The following is a 19,875-nucleotide window of genomic DNA, read 5'->3' as shown; positions in this document are numbered from 1 at the left end:
TAATATCGCCATTTTTTGACCTTGATATTTCATTAATGGATTGTCTGTTTGTGTTTAGGAGCACGTATTCTTCTGGGGGGTGGATTGGACGTCACTGCTGAGGCAGAAAGCGGAGTTTGTGCCACAACTGGACAATGATGAGGACACTAGCTATTTCGACAGTAAGTAACGTTTACCGATGCATACTCCTTCTAGTGTCATTCTCAGTTACGTCCACGTACGACATACAGTGGAACCTCTCATAACGAGGTTAATTCCTTCTAGCATCAAATTCATTAAGCGAAACACTCGCTATGTGAAACATTTTTTGCCATACAAATCAATGTAAAATACGAAAATGCGTTCCAGCCGAAAGAAAACTATAAATATAATAATAATAAAACCCGTATCCGCACCCCAATGGTGCATAGGGCACTGCTTCATATGAAAACAGTGTTATCTTGATCGTTCCTTAGTGTAATGGTTAGCACGCTCGGCTACCGTTCTGGAGGTCCCGGGTTCGATTCCCAGGGGGGGTAAAATAAATATAAGTGATTTTTTCACTGTAATATTTATTCATTATTACCCTGGACTGGTACCTGAGGCGGAGGGCTGATCATTGATTCGTGTGTAAACGATCAAGATAACACTGTGTTCATATGAAGCAGTGCCCTATGCACCATTGGGGTGCGGATACGGGTTTTATTATTACTATATATATATATATAGTTTTCTTTCGGCTGGAACGCATTATCGTATTTAACATTGATTTGTATGGGAAAAAATATTTCACATATAAATATATACAATATATATATATTTTTTTGATGTTTACTCAAATAAAATTACTTATGTATTGGTAAGGAGTGTGAAAACTTACTGAATATAATTTACTGGAATATAATTTAGTGTAACAGCAGTCGTGTTTGTTAGTTAAAATACTTAAGGTTTGTAACCCAAGATTTATTTCACAACACAAGCGCAATACGACTTTATGTATGATCTACATTGGTCTCGATACGGGGAGGAAGTGCGGGTTGCCGGTTGTTTTCCAGTACACATGCTCCAGGCAACATGGCGGGTATCCATTGGCTGACATCACTCCCAGCTCCTTGATATCAATATTGCCATGTTACATTAGATTTGAAAAAAACGTTATTAAAAATATTAATTCATGACAAATAATTTATTTTATTTATTGTTTCGGCATTAACTTTGTGGTAAGACATGCTACAATGATTAAAGAAACACTTGTTTTATACCACTTGAGTTTTATTAAAGACTACATGTTTCTGAAGTTAAACTTCCATCATTCAGGTCTGTATAATAACTTTATTATTACTGTTATTGTACAGACCTGAATGATGGAAGTTTAGCTTCTGAAACATGTAGTCTTTAATAAAACTCAAGCGGTATAAAACAAGTGTTTTATTTAATCATTATTACAAATAATTTATCCCTTTTAACTAGAAAACTGTTTTAAGACATTTGTTTTTGCCGACCGACTCTTAAAAATTTGGCCAAAATGTGTCACAGCATTATCGTTGAATAAATTTGTAGCAGGAATAGCCACCTCCTTCTTAATGTACGATGCAACAGTTTCCCATGCTTTAAGCATTTCTCTTATTGTGCTAGAAGATTGTTGCTCTGCTACTTCTTCTTCTGCTACTTCTTAAAGAATGTAAGGCTGAGATAAGCATTATCGATAAAATTAAGAAAGGTGTGTTGAGATGGTTTGGACATGTGGAGCGTATGAGTGAAGAAAGAACGGTTAAACAAATTTATGGGGCGAATGTAGTCGGAAAAAGAAGCAGACGACGACCGAGGAAAACTTGGCACAATCAGGTATGTCAAATACTTGAAAGCGGCCGGGTCAGGAGTCGTAATAATCGTCGGGTATGTATGAGGAGATGCATGAATGTAGAAGAGGCAAAGAATGTTTGCAAAGACAGAGTGGTGTGGCGTTCGATTCTCTCTGCCTACCCCTGCGGTGAAGCGGCGTGATGGTTAGTTAGTTAGTTTTTTTTTTACTTCTTCCTCCTCCATTAACAAACTCTTCTCTATAATGTATTGCTGTGAAACACGATGCAACTCCATAAGCTCTTCGGTGGTCAGCTCTTGGCTGTACTCTTTCACGAGCTCTCCAATATCGTTGCTATCCACCTCAAGTCCCAGGATATCGCAGAAGTGAGGGTCCTCTTGGTAAATCTCCTTCCCAAGCCGCGAAAGTCCCGGTTCACAAGCGAATGTCGTGAAAAAGGGACTTGCCCATCCTCCTTAAAAGCCCTTGCCCTCATTAAAAGAGCAAATTTTCACTTTTTTTGTTGTTTGTTATGCGAATCACTCATTATGAGAGGTTCCACTGTATAACCAATATGCTGCTTCACCGCAGGAGTAGGCAGACAGAATAGAATGCTGCACCAAACTGTCTTTGCAAACCATCTTCATCTCTTCCGCATTCATGCATCTCCTCATACATACCACTGATTATTCCGACTCTTGACCAGACCTCTTTCAACTTTTTGGAATATTTGATCATGCCAAGTTTTCCTTGGTGTTCCTCTGCTTCTATATATATATAAAAAAAATTAAACCCTTTTCTGCACCCCAATGGTGCATAGGGCACTGCATCATATAAACGCAGTGTTGTCTTGATCATTAACATATGAAAGAAAGGTGATCAGCCCTCCGCTTCAGGTACCAGTCCAGGGTAATATTGAATAAATATAAGAGTGAAAAAAACACTTATATTTATTTGACCCCCCCTGGGAATCGAACCCGGGACCTCGAGAACGGTAGCCGAGCGTGCTGACCATTACACTACGGAGGCGGACAAACCCATACATACCCACTGATTATTTCGACTCTTGACCAGACCTCTTTCAAGTTTTTGGAGTACTTGATTATGCCAAGTTTTCCTTGATCTTCCTCTGCTTTCATTACCGACCTCATAAAAACGTTTTAGCATTCTTTCTTCACTTATTCGATTCACATCGCCCACTCCTTTCAAGAACGTCATAAATCAAAAAACTTGATTTTTCAGGAGAACGTTTTTAAAGTTTTAAAATAAAACACAATGTATCAAAAATAAATATCAAGCCACTTATTGAACTTTTTACTGTGCTACAGATCTTTTTAGGTAAAACCTGAAGGTTATTTCTCCATTGAAAAAATATTTAGTTTATTTTAAAAAATAATTAAACAATACCTTTTCTTCAAAATACAAAAACAACACTTTCTGCCCTGTATCAGGCAAATATTAAGTTAAAAATATGCCTCTTTTGCTGGGATATAGAACATTTTCTGGGCATTCCGAAAACATGCACAACTGGAAATTCACGATTTTTGATTTATGACGTTCTTGAAAGGAGTGAGCGACATGTCCAAACCATCTCAACATACCTTTATTAAATAAATAACTATCTATTATTATTATTTTATTATATATTTTTATTCGATAATATGAAAATAACTCCTGTAATTGGAGATAATCCAGATTTTGTGAACAAGTATTTGGACACACTCAAAATGTTGTAAATAACTATCTTTTTTTACATTTTGCATATGTAAATTTATTTATAATATGTACATTTTGAATATCTGTTTCAATGTGTATGTTTATGTTCACATGAATGTGTTATTTCACACACTAGTTATATTTTTGTATTGATTCTACAAAATGTTGCGTAATATATTTAAAAATATTTTTATTACTTAACAAAAAGGTTTTGATAAAACAAATATTCAAAATAAGATATTTTATTAACACATTGTGTACGGTGTGCACATATTTGTGCGTTTCAGAAACCTTGTGTGGTGGCGGGGTGCACATTTTTGTGCATTTCGGCTACCTTCAATTTAGTATACAAAAAACACGTCATAAACTTCTAATCTCTTGGCCTTTTTGCTTTTGTTGTGTAGTGGATAGATGTCGTTGTAATATAAAAAATAATACTGATATTTACTGGTTCAAAACATAGCTAATGGTCGTAATCTGTTTTGAAGGAAATGTTACAAATTAACTTTAAACAATGGATACAGACGGTGCGTTTTTTTCTTTGTCCTAAAATGAAATAAAATACAAAGATCATTGTCCTTTACTTAAGTCGGCAGTTGGTATTTACAAAGCAATAAACGCGTGTGGGGAAAGCCCATAAATCATTTTTTATTCGCAGATTTTGAGTTTTCGGCGGTTGTTAAACTGTGATGTTATTTTCTAATATTTTATTAGTGTTTTTAACATGTTTTTTTACTTTTGTGATTTGTGGACTAACATGATTTTATTTTGAGACGTTAGAGACCATTTAACCGTTTTTGTATTGTTTTCGAGTTCAACCTCAAGTTCAAAATATGAAGTTCACTGACATATTTTATATTTCCGGACAGCTGTCTAATGTCGCCCGCCTCAAGATACAGTTTTATCAAAACATTGCCGTAACTAATGTGTTAAAAATACACAACATTTATATTGAAATTGTATCACTTATAATTATGACAGTTTAATTAATGTTTGCGTGCGGTTTTGTCATCAACCCCAATCCTAATTAGTACAGTAGAACGGGGCTAACTTGAACTTTGATGTTACTTGAGCCCAGTACAAAAAAAAATTAAATCTGTATTTGGTCTACAATTTTGTGTATTTGGGTAGTATGTTTTCTAGGGATGGAAAGATTGATAAAGACATAGAAAGGAGAGTGAATGCTGGGAACAAAGTGAATGGTGCACTGAAATCAGTTATAGCAAATAAAAACCTATCAGCGGAAGCTAAACTGGCAGTGCACAACGGAGTCCTGCTTCCAACTCTAATGTATGGAAGTGAAACATGGAGTTGGCAAAAGAAGGATGAAAATAGACTGAATGCAGTCGAAATGCGATCTCTCAGAAAAATGTGCTACAAAACGATGTATGATAGATGTACGAATAGTGAAATAAGGAAGGAATGCAAAGCTGAGATAAGCATTATCGATAAAATTAAGAAAGGTGTGTTGAGATGGTTTGGACATGTAGAACGAATGAGTGAGGAAAGAACGGTAAAACAAATTTATGAGGCAAATGTTAGCGGGAAAAGAAGCAGAGGAAGACCGAGAAAAACATGGCACGATCAGGTATGCCAAATACTTGAAAGTGGTCAGGTTAGGAGTCGTAACAATCGGCGGGTATGTATGAGGAGATGCATGAACGTGGAAGAGGCGAAGAATGTTTGCAAGGACAGAGTTGTGTGGCGCTCTATTCTCTCTGCCTACCCCTGCGGAGAAGCGGCGTGATGGTTAGTTGGTTAGTTTTAGGTCTGCAATAATGAATGTATCGTAACAATACGTCAGGGAAACAGTGAATCATGTCGATACGTTCATTATTGTAGACCTAATACAGATCTGAATATTTTTTTTGTACTGGGCTCAAGTAACACATCAAAGTTCAAGTAGCCCTGTTCTATGATATACTAATTAGGGTTGTATAGTAATTATAAGTAATCGCAAACCCAATTCCGACCCCTACAATATTTTTTGTCATCTCTCGCGCTCTACCAAAAATTAGCAAATAGAACCCTTATAAGCGTCTCCCGCTCTCTTCCGACAGTGTGTAAAAGACCCATTTAAGTATTTCTCGCAAACAATGCGTTAAGTCTTGTTTAATAAATATATATTTTTTAAATGAATATCCCGCAAAGCCTCTATTAGAATCTTGTCTGCAGGTAGGATAGTAAGGATAGGGAAGGTAAATGTAAAAACTATAACACAAACACCCAGACCAATTCAAAATAAATCCTTCTTGAATTTATTTTGCAACTGGCGGGAATCGAACCCGCGACGCCAGTTTCGCAGTCGAGCGTCTACCCAACTACAACTAAAAATTGTTTCAATTACAGGCCGGTGTGACAGGTATAATCACAGTGAGGCGGACACGGACTGCGACACGGGAGACGATAGTCCCGTTTTGTTTGGGACGTTCAGCTCTATGTCGCCCCAGTACAGGAAGTTCCAGTCCAACTCCACCACCGATCTCAGCTTTGGTGACGGAAAGGTGAGCCCTTTTTGCTGAATACCACCCTTTTCAATGCATAAATTTTTTGACATTTTTTGCCAAAAAAAATTATAACCATCAACAAGCGTTTCTCAAGTATGTGAATATAATCCAGGATTCGGACATCACATACAAATGGAAAGAATTTCTGCTAAATTAACGCATTGACGCCAACTACGAGATTAATTGAAAAACCAACAACCTCGTGTTAAAGACACATGTCCATAATACAGACACATGTCCATAATAGAGTCACATGTCCATAATAGAGACATATCCATAATAGAGACACATGTCAATAATAGACACATGTCAGTAATGACACATGTCCATAATAGAGGCGCATGTCAATAATAGAGTCACATGTTCATAATAGTCACATGTCCATAATAGAGTCACATGTCCATAATAGAGACATATCCATAATAGTCACATGACCATAATAGAGACACATGTCCATAATAGAGACACATGTCCATAATAGAGACACACATCAATAATAGAGACACATGTCCATAATAGAGACACATCCATAATGAAGACACATTTCCATAATAGAGACACATGTAAATAATAGAGACACATATCCATAACAGAGACAGTTGTTCAGAATAGGGACACATGTCAATAATAAGGACACATGTCAATAATAAGGACACATGTCAATAATAGGTACACATGTCCATAATAGAGACACATGTCACATAATTTATGTCAAAATTGTATCCTTATATATCTTTGTGATATTCCAGGTTATGGGCGGAAGCATGGAAAGCTGCCCGGGAACTCCTGATAGTCAGGGTGAACCTCCCACCATAGGCGGTCCCATAGCCCCGGCCACACCGCCGTCTATTCATCACAAATGCCCGGTGAGTTTTAAATTGACCTTTCCCGTACTGATTATCCGAAAATTGCATGTAATCCGAAAGGGGTACCAAAAGACCCCGGGTTCATATTTGTATGGAAATCGTAGTACGCAGCTCGCAGCAAGTACCAACTGAGTCATAGATGCCACATCCTTTCCAACGAGCTGTCAAGCGCCGACTGACGGCAGCCATCCGATAAGCAAGAGGCCGAAAATCAGATCAAAAGAAACCAGACTAGTTTAGTTGTCTTACTCTCTCGTAGTACATACCACATTTATTAGAGTGAAAGACATAACATGTTGCTAGCAGACAAAAAAAATATCCGCTCATATATAAGCACATATTGCGGCACTGACTGATTGTTCTTTTATCAAAAATTGTATATTTTGAAACATTTAACAATGCTGGAGATCCCCAGTTTGATGCACGCAGGGGGGCTGAAAATGAGTATTGGTGATTTTACACTCTGACATTTATTTAATAGAGTATAAAATCAGTGCTTCAGTGCAATGAAGAAACACATGACGAAAATTGGACTTCATGACTCCTCAGTATGCAGATTTTGTATAGAGGATAACGAAACGCCAATCCACACTCTCTACAATTGTGACGCGCTCGCTCACAAACGAAGTCACATCCTTGGAGGACCTCTACTGGACTCCGAGAAGGTGAAGCTCCTACCACCAAGACAGGTCGTGAGTTAAATGACTCATGTAGGTCTTGGCAGTGAGCTGTAATACAGAGGGAGGTCACAATAGACCTAATATGGTCGCAGTGATATAAGGGATGCAAGATCCCTTGACCTCAGTGCAGGAGTGATCACCTTGCCTTCATGTAATTAATGATAAAAAAATCACTGCGTCAATATGATGTAGTGCCCTATGCACCATTAGGTACGGATAAGGGTTAGAAGGATAGTTTGTGGCATTCCAATGACTTGCTCTTGTCAAACTGGCTGAATCTCATGTCCGTTGTGTTCTCCTTTGGCAGTTCCTGGGCGGAGGCCGAGCCCCCCCCCACTCCACCCCCGAGTCCTCGCAGACGGACTCGGACGACGTGTCCCCGCACTTGGCCCGGAAGCGCCGCACCAACACCTTCGCGACGGCCGGCGGCTGCACGCCACTCGTGTCAGGTAGGATCAAATGTGAGTGCTCGTGTCCCTACTAACAACGCATGTACGCGGGTAGAATGTTGGCTTAGCGTGTTTCATTTCGTTATACACGACCAACTTCCATATATCGTAGTCGTACAGGAGAAAGTGACCAACTAACAAACGTAAAATGTTCAGGAAGGCCATTTAAGTCACATTTGCTTGGCAAGAAAATAAACATCAATGCAGTTAGTCATTTTTAACAAGTCAATATATTATACTTCCAAGTTTAAAATCGCTTTGGAATTTTTTCAGGGCAATATTAAGCTGGTAGAGATATCAAAAAGTCAATGATCAGGTGTTTGTAGAAAATGCACTTGGTCACTTTCTCCTGTATCACTACGATATATTGTTCATATTCAAAATATAGTGCCTGAATCATTTCACTAGAGACATCTATTGGTGAGATTAAAGAATCTTTTTACTCAGCAGAAAAAAAGCTCAATAAAAAGCTTCTGTCATCTCACCAATAGATGTCTCTAGTGAAATTCTAGTGTTTCGAAATTGGATCGTATACATACATATAGAACTTCCAAGAATTTGAGTAGTGTGGTTGTCAATCATGGGTAGAATTGGCGAATGTTATTCGTGTGTAAAGTGATCACTTAAACCAATCTATGACGGTAGTACGCCCCGTAAATGCCCAGACTTCCATGCTCCTTTTCATCTATGTTGAGATGTCAATTTTTTTTTTAAAATATCTCCTATAATATTGGAGACACTCCAAATGTTGGCTTTTATAGCCTCCGCTACGTCACTGTTGTCGGTAACTCACTGTTGTCAACTTGACAGGTCCGCTGTATGTTTAGGGACCTACCTGAGTCACCACTCGTGTATATACAGTGAACCCTCTATCTATGGTTCCTCGAATAATCGTTTTCCCGGATGTGTTTATTTCTTCTACACCAAATTAATTTCATACAAAAATAGATCGCATCAATCGTTTCTATCCACTGTTTTACCGCATTCATTGTTTGAATTATGCTACATATTTGATATAATTTGTCAGTTTTTTTTTACATTCTTATTAATTTTCTCAATTTGTTACATTCGACGACAATATTTCAACGTGTGGAACAGACTATCGAAAGCTTGTGTGATGGATACAGCAGAAGAAGTCTGAAGATCTTTGGGTTCTGTTCAACTTTGTATATTTTTTTAATAAATATATTTATTTACATCTTAAACTCGTATTCTTGAAATTTCAACCTACCAATGGTTATGCAGATTGGGAGGACGGTATTTTTACTTGATTGTATGGCCTTGTGTATTGACTTCTCTATCCTGCATTCATTGTTTTCCCGCATTCATAGTTTATTTCAATAGGTCCCTTTAAAAACGATAGATAGAGGTTTCACTGTAAACATATACTTATCTGTTCATTTGTATTTTTACTCAGGTCCGTCGAGTTTGGGAGTGCCCGGCAGTAGCCTGAAGCAGCTGGGAGGGCCCCGGCCGTCCAGGGAGTTCGCCACGTCGTCGTCCCCCCTGGTGAACGTGCCCACCACACATTCCATCGCCCCCACTCCCTCCTTCTCTATCTCCATCGAAGAAGATAACTCGAGGTTAGTGTCTCAACTACTACTACTACTACTACCATCATGCCGTTTCTCCGCAGGGGTAGGCAGAGAGAATGGAATGCCTCGCTCTTCTGTCCTGACATACACTCCTTGCCTCCTTCACACCCATACATCTTATACATGCCCCCCGAGTGCGCAGACTTTTGACACCACCAGATTTTAGATTCTGATTGCTCGTGCCTCGTTCTGTTCTCTCGCTCACTTTTGCCACATATCTTAGTCATTCTCTCGTTATCCATTTTCCCCACATGTCCATACCTTCTTAAAGAACTCTTCCTAATCTTTTCAATTATCCCTTTCTTATATCGTAGTCATACAAGAGAAAGTGACCAAGTGCATTTTTTACAAAAACGTGATAATTGACTATTTGATATCTTACTAACTTAATATTGTCCTGAAAACATCCCAAAGGATTTTAAACAAGGAAGTATAATATATTGACTTGGTAAAAATGACTAACTGCATTGATGTTTATTTTGTTGCCAAGCAAAAGTGACTTAAATGGCCCTACTGAACATTTTACCTTTTGTTAGTTGGTCACTTTCTCCTGTACGACTACAATATCTTCATTTTTAATTCTGTCATACAATGACTTTCCACACATTCGTCTGAAGGAGCGCATTTCAACAGCGTTCACTCTGCTTTCCTCCTTCCTTTGCCAGTTCCATGTTTCGCTTCCATACATCAGTGTCGGTACCAGCACTCCGTTGCGAACCGCCAGCTTGTCTTCCATGGACATATTTTTATTTGCATTCACTCTGTTCAAAGCATCATTCATCCTATTTCCTGCATTCACTCTTCTCTCAATATCATTATCCACTTTTCCATCCCTTGTAAATATGCTTCCTAGATATAAAAATTCTTGCACCTGATCTAGGGATTCATAACTAACTAACTAACCATCACGCTGCTTCCCCGCAGGGGTAGGCAGAGAGAATAGAATGCCACACCACTCTGTCTTTGCAAACATTCTTCGCCTCTTCCACGTTCATGCATCTCCTCATACATACCCGCCGATTATTACGACTCCTAACCTGACCACTTTCAAGTATTTGGCATACCTGATCGTGCCATGTTTTTCTCATAAATTTGTTTTACCGTTCTTTCCTCACTCATTCGTTCTACATGTCCAAACCATCTCAACACACCTTTCTTAATTTTATCGATAATGCTTATCTCAGCTTTGCATTCCTTCCTTATTTCACTATTCGCACATCTATCATACAACGTTTTGTCGCACATTCTTCTGAGAGACCGCATTTCGACTGCATTCAGTCTACTTTCATCCTTCTTTTCCCAACTCCATGTTTCACTTCCATACATTAGAGTTGGAACCAGGACTCCGTTGTGCACTGCCAGTTTAGCTTCCGCTGATAGGTTTCATGATAGGTTAGGGATTCATTACGTAATATAATATTGCATTCTGTTATGTCTTTCTCTCTTTCAAATACCATGACCTTTGGCTTACTTTCATTCATTGCCAGATCATTTTTCGGACACTGTCCGGCTATACAATCAAATATTTGACGGTTTGTCGTGTCACTGGTTGGGGCGTAAATATTCATCATTTGCAATAAGGGACAGTCTACAATATTGTATAAATTAATCAGTTCAAATAGTTTTCTCAATTCAATTTATTCAATAAAAATTAACATATACATTACAAATTAAAATTTAAAGCGTGTATACATTAATATAAAAATTCAAAAGTAGCAAGAACACTCTTGTTAAAAATGTAGAAGAATCCCACTTTGGAATACCTCCTCAGAAACATGGAACAGATCAATATCCGGTGTGATATTGTTCAGCATAGCGACTTAAATTTGCAATTAGTGAATTGGTTTATTTTTCCAGTGCCGACACGAACAACTCTTCGAGCGAGACCGGCCACATGTCGCTGCCGATAATGAGCACGACTCTCCCGCCAGTCTCCAAGGCTGTCGCGAGCAGCCACGCCTCGGCGACAGTCACCACGTCGCACCAGACTGCCCATCCCCCTGCCACCGCGGCCGTGTCCTCCACCGCGGGTCCATCCGCCGCTGTGACGACGGTAACCGACTCGGGGCTGCAGCAGGGCGCGTTGAAGACCGAGGCTGCTCCGAGCCCGATACACAAGAACGTCAAGAAGAGCGCTTCAGCCTCCGGACTATCCTTGATCATTCAATCAGGTAATTATATGAAACTAACCCTACATTATTTAGTAAGCATCTAGACTCCCCAGCCCTGCTTTACACCTTGATGTTCCTTACATGTACCGACCGATGAATCCCTAACATCCCCCTGTAGCACCACATCTCAAACGCCTCTACTCGCCCCCATTCTGCTTCCCTGATAAGGGCCGGTTGGAGGCGTTTGAGACGTGGTGCTACAGGCGCATGTTGGGGATTCATCGGTCAGAACATGTAGGGAACAACGATGTATCAAGCAGGGCTGCAGGGTCGAGATGATTACTAGATAAAGTAACACTCCAGCGAGTCAAATAGAAAAGACATAATATAAGACATCAGACTTGCTTCTTACACTATCGGAAGGTATGTGCGAAGGGACAAACTACAGAGGACTCCCACTTGATTCTCTTCTTCCTCTTGGTGTAGGCCTTGTGGCCTGTTGTTAAGATTTAGATTCTCAGCTGTCGATCCATCTCTTTTATGGGTTACCCGGAAGTCTTCTACCTTGGTATTGCTCGTGCAGTGCAATGTGGGGTAGTCTGGATGGTTCCATTCTCCTCACATGCGCTTACCATTGTCTCCTTCATTGCCTTCCCCACCTAATGACATCTTCGATCGCGCATATTTCCCTTAACCTATATGGACCAATTTCCGACATGCGTTGTAGCGGAGTTGAAGAGTTGAGAAGATGATGGAGACGACTGGATACTGAGAAAGAAGAAAACCAATTAACACAGATGTTACGTGAAACAATAGTGAAAAACGTTAATTAATAAATATTTAAACGTGTTCGGCTAAAGCTAGGGACTGACCGGAGCATTTCATTGTAACGTCGCTCGCGGCGTTAGCATCCCGCTATGGATGGAGCATTCGGAACGCTGTACTGGCCATACAAATGCTCGCATCCTAACATGTTACGTTACGACAAAATGGCTCCGGTCAATCCCCACCATAATACCATAAGTACGTAATATAATACGCAAGCATCGGCTGGTTTGCCGTGCTTCAAATCAACACATTGTTTGCGGGCGGTCTTTTCATCAACCCTGACCCTAATTAGTACACTGATTAGGGTCAAATACTAATCACAAGTAACCACAAACCCAACTCTGATTTGCACAATGTTTTGTGGCGTCTCTCGCGCTCTACCGAAAGTAAGCAAATAGAATGCTTATAAGCGTCTCCCGCTCTCTACCAACTGCATGTAAAAGACGCTTAAGTGCATTTCCCGCAAACAATGTGTTAATACAGTACACGCGGTGCATGCGTGTAGACTGTCCATGATGAAAATAGTAGAAACGATTCTCCCACTCTTTCCTTTCAACTGCCGTTTGAATTCGGAGAAGGGGAAGCGCTTCACTTTTTCGTCTGATCTAGGTCAATTTGCCAATTGTCTTAGACCATGGGTGGCCAACCTTTTCAATAGCGGGGCCAAATTTTAGAAATGAGATTTCCCACCGGGCCGTAAAACAAAATTTCTTTTACTACTCAAAGCAAACATGAAATATGTTGTTTTTTCAAAGGCGATATTAAAAAAATGATAATCAAACATATTTATTAAAATGAGTTAGGCAATAATCAATCGTTTTTATTAAATTAGGGACCAGCTTATTTTTGAGAAATCAGTTTTCTTTTCTGGATGCAGAATTTTAATGACACTCTCCCTTTCCATTCCTTAACCAATTTACAATCTGAATATTGGTTCGATTTTTTCGCTAGTATCATGGCTATTGGTGGTTTTATGTACAGTCAAAAAAATGTGTGATATGCTCCGCGGGCCGCAAGAAGACACCCGGCGGGTTGGCCACCCTTGACTTTGACCATTATTTTTATTTTTTATTTTATTGGAAGGAAGAACAACAGTTACAATATATGATAAATCAGAATACAAAAAAAAAATCATGAGTACCAATTACAGTTCTTCACAACTATGCATAAGAAAAGTCTATATATAAGAAGAGACATGAGACAAGGATGCGATAAAGAGAAAAGGAGATGGCAGTGATAGGAAAAGAAGAAAAGGAAAGGACAGGGAATACAATGACCTTTTTTAGGTTAATAAGATTTCGAACAATTTAGCTTTAAAGATTGGAGTAAAACATATTGCTCACTCCTTTCACGAACGTCATAAATCAAAAAACTTGATTTTTCAGGAGAGCGTTTTTAAAGTTTAAAACAATGTATTAAAAATAAATATCAAGCCACTCATTGAACTTTTTACTATGCAACACATCTATATCTATATACAAAATATTTAGTATGTTTAAAAAAAATAATTAAACAATACCTTTTCTTCAAAATGCAAAAACAACACTTTCTGCCCTGTAGCGGGTAAATATTAAGTTAAAAATATGCCACTTTTGCTGGGATATAGTATATTTTCTGGGCATTCCGAAAACGTGCACAACTGAAAATTGACGAATTTTGATTTATGACGTTCTTGAAAGGCGTGAGTGATATCAAGGTGGGTAGAGCATTCAGTGAATTTCCCACAACTTCGATAAATAAAGGAATTTTTTAAATAATTATTTGATGGTACTGGATTACAAAAAGGATGACTTTGTCTAGTGATTCTAATTGGACAATGAAAAGGTATAATAGTAAAAATATATTTATCTTCCCTGTTATTCCAGATGATTCCTTCTGTTCCGTGGGAGGAGCCCCATCTCCTCCGGCCGGGAACACTTCGAGCACCAATTCCAGCAGAGACTCTTCACCCTGCAGAGAGGGCTTCACCCCGTTATCTCTACAGCATCACGGGTAAGGAATCCATCAACCTTCCTTCAATCCCTAAAGGCGGGTTGAAGCTCCGTCATCATCAGCCATCCTTATCTCAAATTCGCCTGCTTGACAGATTTTAATTTCAATTTATTTATTTATATTTAACATACACATTACAAGCTAAAATTTTAAGTGTATTTACTAACAAAAAATCTAATTAGTATATTAATTAGGGTCAGGCTTGATGAAAAAACTACCCGACAACAATGTGATAACATAGATGAAGAAGATAAAAAAAAATGCAAAAAGTATAAAGTTCTTTAGGCTGTTAGAACCACTTGACTCTCTGTCCACTTGACTGCTCCTGGCGTAGCCTCGTATTGTAATTTGCCATTGTGTGTATGATGAAAAAAATATAAATACATGTATATTTTCTTTTTTTTCCAGATTGCTGCAAATGTCCAAACCTCCGATGGTCATCAGGAGGGGTCCCAAGGGTTTCGGGTTCACGATCCACACCATCCGGGTTTACTTTGGGGAGACGGACTATTACACCATGCATCATTTAGTTTCGGTAAGTTTTGAGAGAAATTCGGGAAGAACGGTGTTGGAACATTTTCCGTGCAGATGGCAGAATGCTGAATGCTATTGAATCGATCAATATAACACTGCGTTTATATGATGCAGTGCCCTGTGCACCATTGGGTGCGGATAAGGGTTAGAAGAAGAAGAAGTCACAAAGTAGTGTTTTTTTTTTTTACACAAAAGTGAATGATGAATGATAAGGAGAGTGTTAAATAATAAATTGTGACTTTGTGACGAATGAAGAGATAAGGCGTAGGACGCAGCAAATCTTGGTCACAACTGTCGTCAAGAAAAGGCGATTCAGTTGGCTTGGCCATGTACTCCGCATGCCTCCTGAGACCCTTAATCAAACTTGCCTCTTTTATAAGGCATCCGGTTCGCGCCGCCCAGGACGACCACTGCTGACAATTCGTCGGCAGTTCTCATCAGAACTTCGGGATGCGGATCTGACTTGGGAGGATGCAAGGGAGCTGGCAGCCGACAGAAGAGCCCGGAGACAATTTGTGGACTCCATATGCTCCTCCACCTAGGGAGCGGATATAATTTAATTAAATTAATAAATTAACCATTATTGTGTATCTCTTTCCCCAGGCTGTGAGCGAGGGTGGGTCCGCGTGGCAAGCTGGTCTCCGCGCCGGCGATCTCCTCGTTTGGTTAAACGGCTGCTGCGTCGCCGGGCTGCTGCACACGCAGGTCCTGAGGCTGCTCCTGGCCAGCCCAAGGCAGGCCTCGCTCAGGGCTCTGCCCCTCGACCAGACTACCATCCAGGTAAGGAGCCCTACCGTTTTTAAGGTTATAAACAAGATCCCTACGGACCCTGGTTGATCCCAACTTTGAAATGATACCAATTTTAACTGAAAACACATACGTAATTCAAAGATGAAGAAGAATATGGAAGTCTGGGTATTTACAGGGCTCATGACCGTCATAGGCTGGTTTAAGTGACCACTTTACACACATGTAACATCCACCAATTCTACCCATAATTGACTACCACATTATTCAAATTCCCCGGTGTATACCCGGACTTCCATTTTCTTCGTCAACTATGTTGAGATGTCAAAAAGTAATATGATAAATAACTCCTGTAATTGGAGATAATCCAGATTTGTGAACAAGTATTTGGACACACTCAAAATGTCATACATAATTCAATATTAAATCTATATACCAGGGGTTCCCAATCTTTTTCAGCCCGACTTACAAGTTACGTACATGTATGTACATATATTATAGTTGAAAGAAGTAGGTACTTACCTACAATAATAGTAGTTGGGAAGAAAGATGCTAGCTCTCAGAAGAGAAATTGTTGCTTTATATAGATACCCGAGAATATTTGTGGTTTTGGATAATGATAGAGGATCGACTTATGGCGCCCCTCTTTACTTTCTACGGCGCACCAGGGCGCCGCGGCGCACACTATGGGAACCCCTGCTATGTGCAATACGTACGTTACAAAATTTGTTTTATCTGGGAAGAAGCCAAGGAGATGGCGCGTGACTTGGAGACATCTCATGTTATAAGAATGCCACCGTTTTTAAGGTTTCGTATTCGTATGGGCGTTGGTTCATCCCAATTTTGAATTGAGGCTAATTTAACTGAAAACTTATGGATAGTTCAATAATAAATCTATATACAATACGTACGTTACAAAATCTGTTTTACCTGGGAGGAAGCCATGGAGATGGCACGTGACAGAGTGACTTGAGACATCTCATGATGTATAAAACGCCAGTGTTTTAGGTGTTACTTGTGATTAGTATATGATCCTAATTAGTACTTATTAGGGTTAGGGTTGATGAAAAAACCATCCACAAGCAATGTCTTCCTCTTCTTCTTTTTCTAGATCCAAAGGATCTGTTTGTGCCTCCGCTTGTAGCTCTTGGGATGTTGACTCCCAGCTGTCTTTCCACCTTTTTGGAGATCTGCCTGGGAGTCAGGGATTCCTTGAAGGGCGATACGTGAAAGTCTATCATCTGACATTCTGTTTACCTGATCATTCCAGTATCGTCTTCGTTGCCGTCCCCACCTCACGATATCCTCCGTCTTACACATGCTCCGGATGTCGGTATTTCTTACTCGGCCTCGCAATGTGTTTCCGGCTATGGATCAGAGTCTTCATCTCGGAAGTCGAAGCCGGGATTTTGTTCTAGAAGTATCTTCTCTTGCCTCAATCCCATTAGTGGCTATTGGTTGAACACATGTTTTGTATATTTTCATTTTACTTTCTATTCTCATGTGTTTGTTCCTCCACACCGAGTTTCACAAGTAAAGTGTTAATATTTATATAATATCACCCTGGATTTGAAGTATAAGACTGATCGCCTTGCCTTCATTTGATTAGCGATCAGCCTGGCATTGTTTCGATTTGATGCAGCGCCCTATGCGTCATTGGGTGCAAATGATGCTAAGAAGATGTCTATACATTTTGTCTCCTTTCCAGACCGGCGGGAGGAAGCGGGGGGCGTGGGCGGGGCGCGCGGTGGGGCGCGGCGGCGCCGCCGGCGGGGCTCCGGGGCGCCGGGGCGCCTCGCACCACCAGGAGCGCAGGGCCGAGCCGGCCGAGAGGAGGCGGAGGGCCTCGCTGTTCCGGAGGATCTCCAGCAAGCGGGCGTCGGCCGAGATGCAGCAGGTATGGGCACGTTCCGACAGCTGCTGAGTAATACACTTCTCAAGTGGAAAATGGATCGATGTTGATTGCGAAAAAGTCGTAAGATATTCATATCATATGCAGATAGTTACCTTAGACAGCGTCGACATAGATTGTTTCCCATTCCTATACACAGGTCCAACCTGCAGATGGTTATGCCTGTAGGAAGAGCTACCGCTATGTTGAACAATATCTCATTGGATATTGAGCTGTTCCGTGTGTCCGAAGGAGTTTTCTGAAGCTGGATTCTTCTACACCTTTAGCAATAGTTCTTGCATAAATTTGATTTTAATGTATACAATTTAAATTTTTTATGGTTTGTAATGTGTATATTAAATGAAATAAATAAATTGAATTTAATATAATTGAATATCCCTTGGAATCGAAAAACGAATGTTTTGATAAGGGAAAAGACCAACAGATGTGGTTCTAAGAATCGCGGAACAAACAATGTTCCAAGACAGGTCCTCATAAGGTGGACCCCTAAAATTTTGTGATGGAGACCTTGGAAGAATAAAAGAGGCGTCGGAAGACCTCAAAAAAGATCGGTGAGTGTTTTTGTCTAGAATTTGCACTCACGAATTACATGAAATTATAGTAACTTTAAACATAAAGAGTAAACCCACTCACGAGTAGGCATAGGCTTGAAGCCTAAGTAGGGATATGATAAACGGTGTTGCATAAGCCGTAGATAGATTTCAGAGTCACTTGGACGTTAGGTAATTTAAAAAAAAAACTCAAAAAGATGGTCCAACGACATAGCTACTGTAGTGGGTAAAAACTGGTTGAGGTCTTACGACGCCTCTTTTATTTTCCCAATGTCTCTATCACAAAATTTTAGGGTTCCATCTTGTGGGGTCTTGCCTTGCAACATGTAAATATGTAACAAGTAAATTATAAATAAAACACTTGTTTTTACCGCTTGAGTATATTACATATATTGTTACATCTAGTTTCGGAAGCTACAGATGCTTCCATCTACGGATTGTAATATAAAATCATTTCAATTTATATTCAAAACCGTAGTTGGAAACATCTGTAGCTTCCGTCACACATCATTAAAAAATAAAAATATATTACTCAGGTGGTAAAAAAAAAGTGTTTTTATTTATAATTTTATCGTGTCTTACTACAAAGTAAATGCCGAAAAAATAAATAATGTACATAGTAAGTAATTTTTTTACCTGTGACTATATTAGCTCTCTATTTGTGGTTTCCAGATAGTCTCGTCAGGCCTGGCGTCCCCCGTGGGTCCGGGGCCCGCGCCGCGCTTCGGCAGCCCGCCGCAGCGCCTGGCGGCGCCCCCACCCTCCCTCCTGCTCGGGCCCCCCACTCCTGCCGCCGGCGACGGGGCTCCGCCCCCCGCCAGCCCCGCGAGCCCCGCCGGCGACAGGCCCCTGCTCGGGGAGAAGTCCCACCACTATCAGAGGTCACTCCACATTCAGACTTGCTTCCTCCATTAGTTGAAACATTTGTTGTTTTCTGGGACAACTGAAAATAGGAATTTCCGACTAACCTTTCCCGTACTGATCATCCAAAAATTACAAGGGATCCAAAGTGAGATACCAGTTCATATTTGTATGGAAATTGTATTACGCAGCTCGCAGCAAATACCAACACGCTGCCGACTGAGTCATAGGTGCTTTGTCTTTTCCAAGGCGCCGTCAAGCGCTGACTGACAGCGGCCATCATATCAGTTCATATTTGTATTGGAATCATATATTGTGGCTTCGTAACTCGTTACTCGCCACCATGCTAGTCAAAGATTCCACGTCCTTCCCAGCGCATCGCTGCATGGCGACTGGTAGGTAGGCTGTCAGCAGCATTCTGATAAGCTAGAGGCTGGAAATCAGATAAAACAAAAGCGTAGTCATCTCATTGTCTCGCTCTCTCCTTGTGGTAATACCACATTCATTAGAGTGAAAGAAGTAACATGTCATTAACAGACAAAAAATTTACATCCTTATGTCGCTCATTTGGTGCACAATTACCTAATTCCACTTACAAAGTGCGCGGACAGACTATTTACATGGAGAGAAACATGGACAGAATTGATTTTATGGTAAAATGCTGCGAGATGGCGCGAGTGTCATTGTAGAATCGAGTAAAACGGCGCCATTTCTGTTGCTACAACGTCTGAATGGCATCTCCTGTG

The 19,875-nt window shown here is 40.1% G+C and overlaps 1 protein-coding gene across 4 annotated transcripts in view; it reads left to right on the top strand.

The window, feature by feature from the left end:
• The window catches only part of dop (microtubule-associated serine/threonine (MAST) protein kinase dop), a 124,226-nt gene that overhangs the window by 82,194 nt on the left and 22,157 nt on the right, over positions 1-19,875 (top strand). For 3 of the 4 annotated variants that reach the window (XM_088267384.1, XM_088267381.1, XM_088267385.1), the window contains exons 19-29: positions 59-161; positions 5,846-6,000; positions 6,753-6,869; positions 7,857-8,010; positions 9,416-9,581; positions 11,451-11,764; positions 14,398-14,524; positions 14,933-15,059; positions 15,662-15,838; positions 17,514-17,702; positions 18,941-19,149. In XM_088267384.1, coding sequence (XP_088123510.1) covers positions 59-161; positions 5,846-6,000; positions 6,753-6,869; positions 7,857-8,010; positions 9,416-9,581; positions 11,451-11,764; positions 14,398-14,524; positions 14,933-15,059; positions 15,662-15,838; positions 17,514-17,702; positions 18,941-19,149 — 1,838 coding nt within the window. The remainder of the gene's footprint in view (positions 1-58; positions 162-5,845; positions 6,001-6,752; positions 6,870-7,856; positions 8,011-9,415; positions 9,582-11,450; positions 11,765-14,397; positions 14,525-14,932; positions 15,060-15,661; positions 15,839-17,513; positions 17,703-18,940; positions 19,150-19,875) is intronic. The other variant, XM_088267382.1, reaches the window with a different exon arrangement.

The sequence above is a fragment of the Brachycentrus maculatus genome, unplaced genomic scaffold (assembly GCF_059751285.1).
Source record: "Brachycentrus maculatus isolate JH-2025_06_01 unplaced genomic scaffold, ASM5975128v1 h1tg000293l, whole genome shotgun sequence".
In the NCBI taxonomy this organism is placed as follows: Eukaryota; Metazoa; Arthropoda; class Insecta; order Trichoptera; family Brachycentridae; genus Brachycentrus; species Brachycentrus maculatus.
Note: the sequence above shows the minus strand (reverse complement) of the source record. Positions and strands in the feature narration are given on the sequence as shown.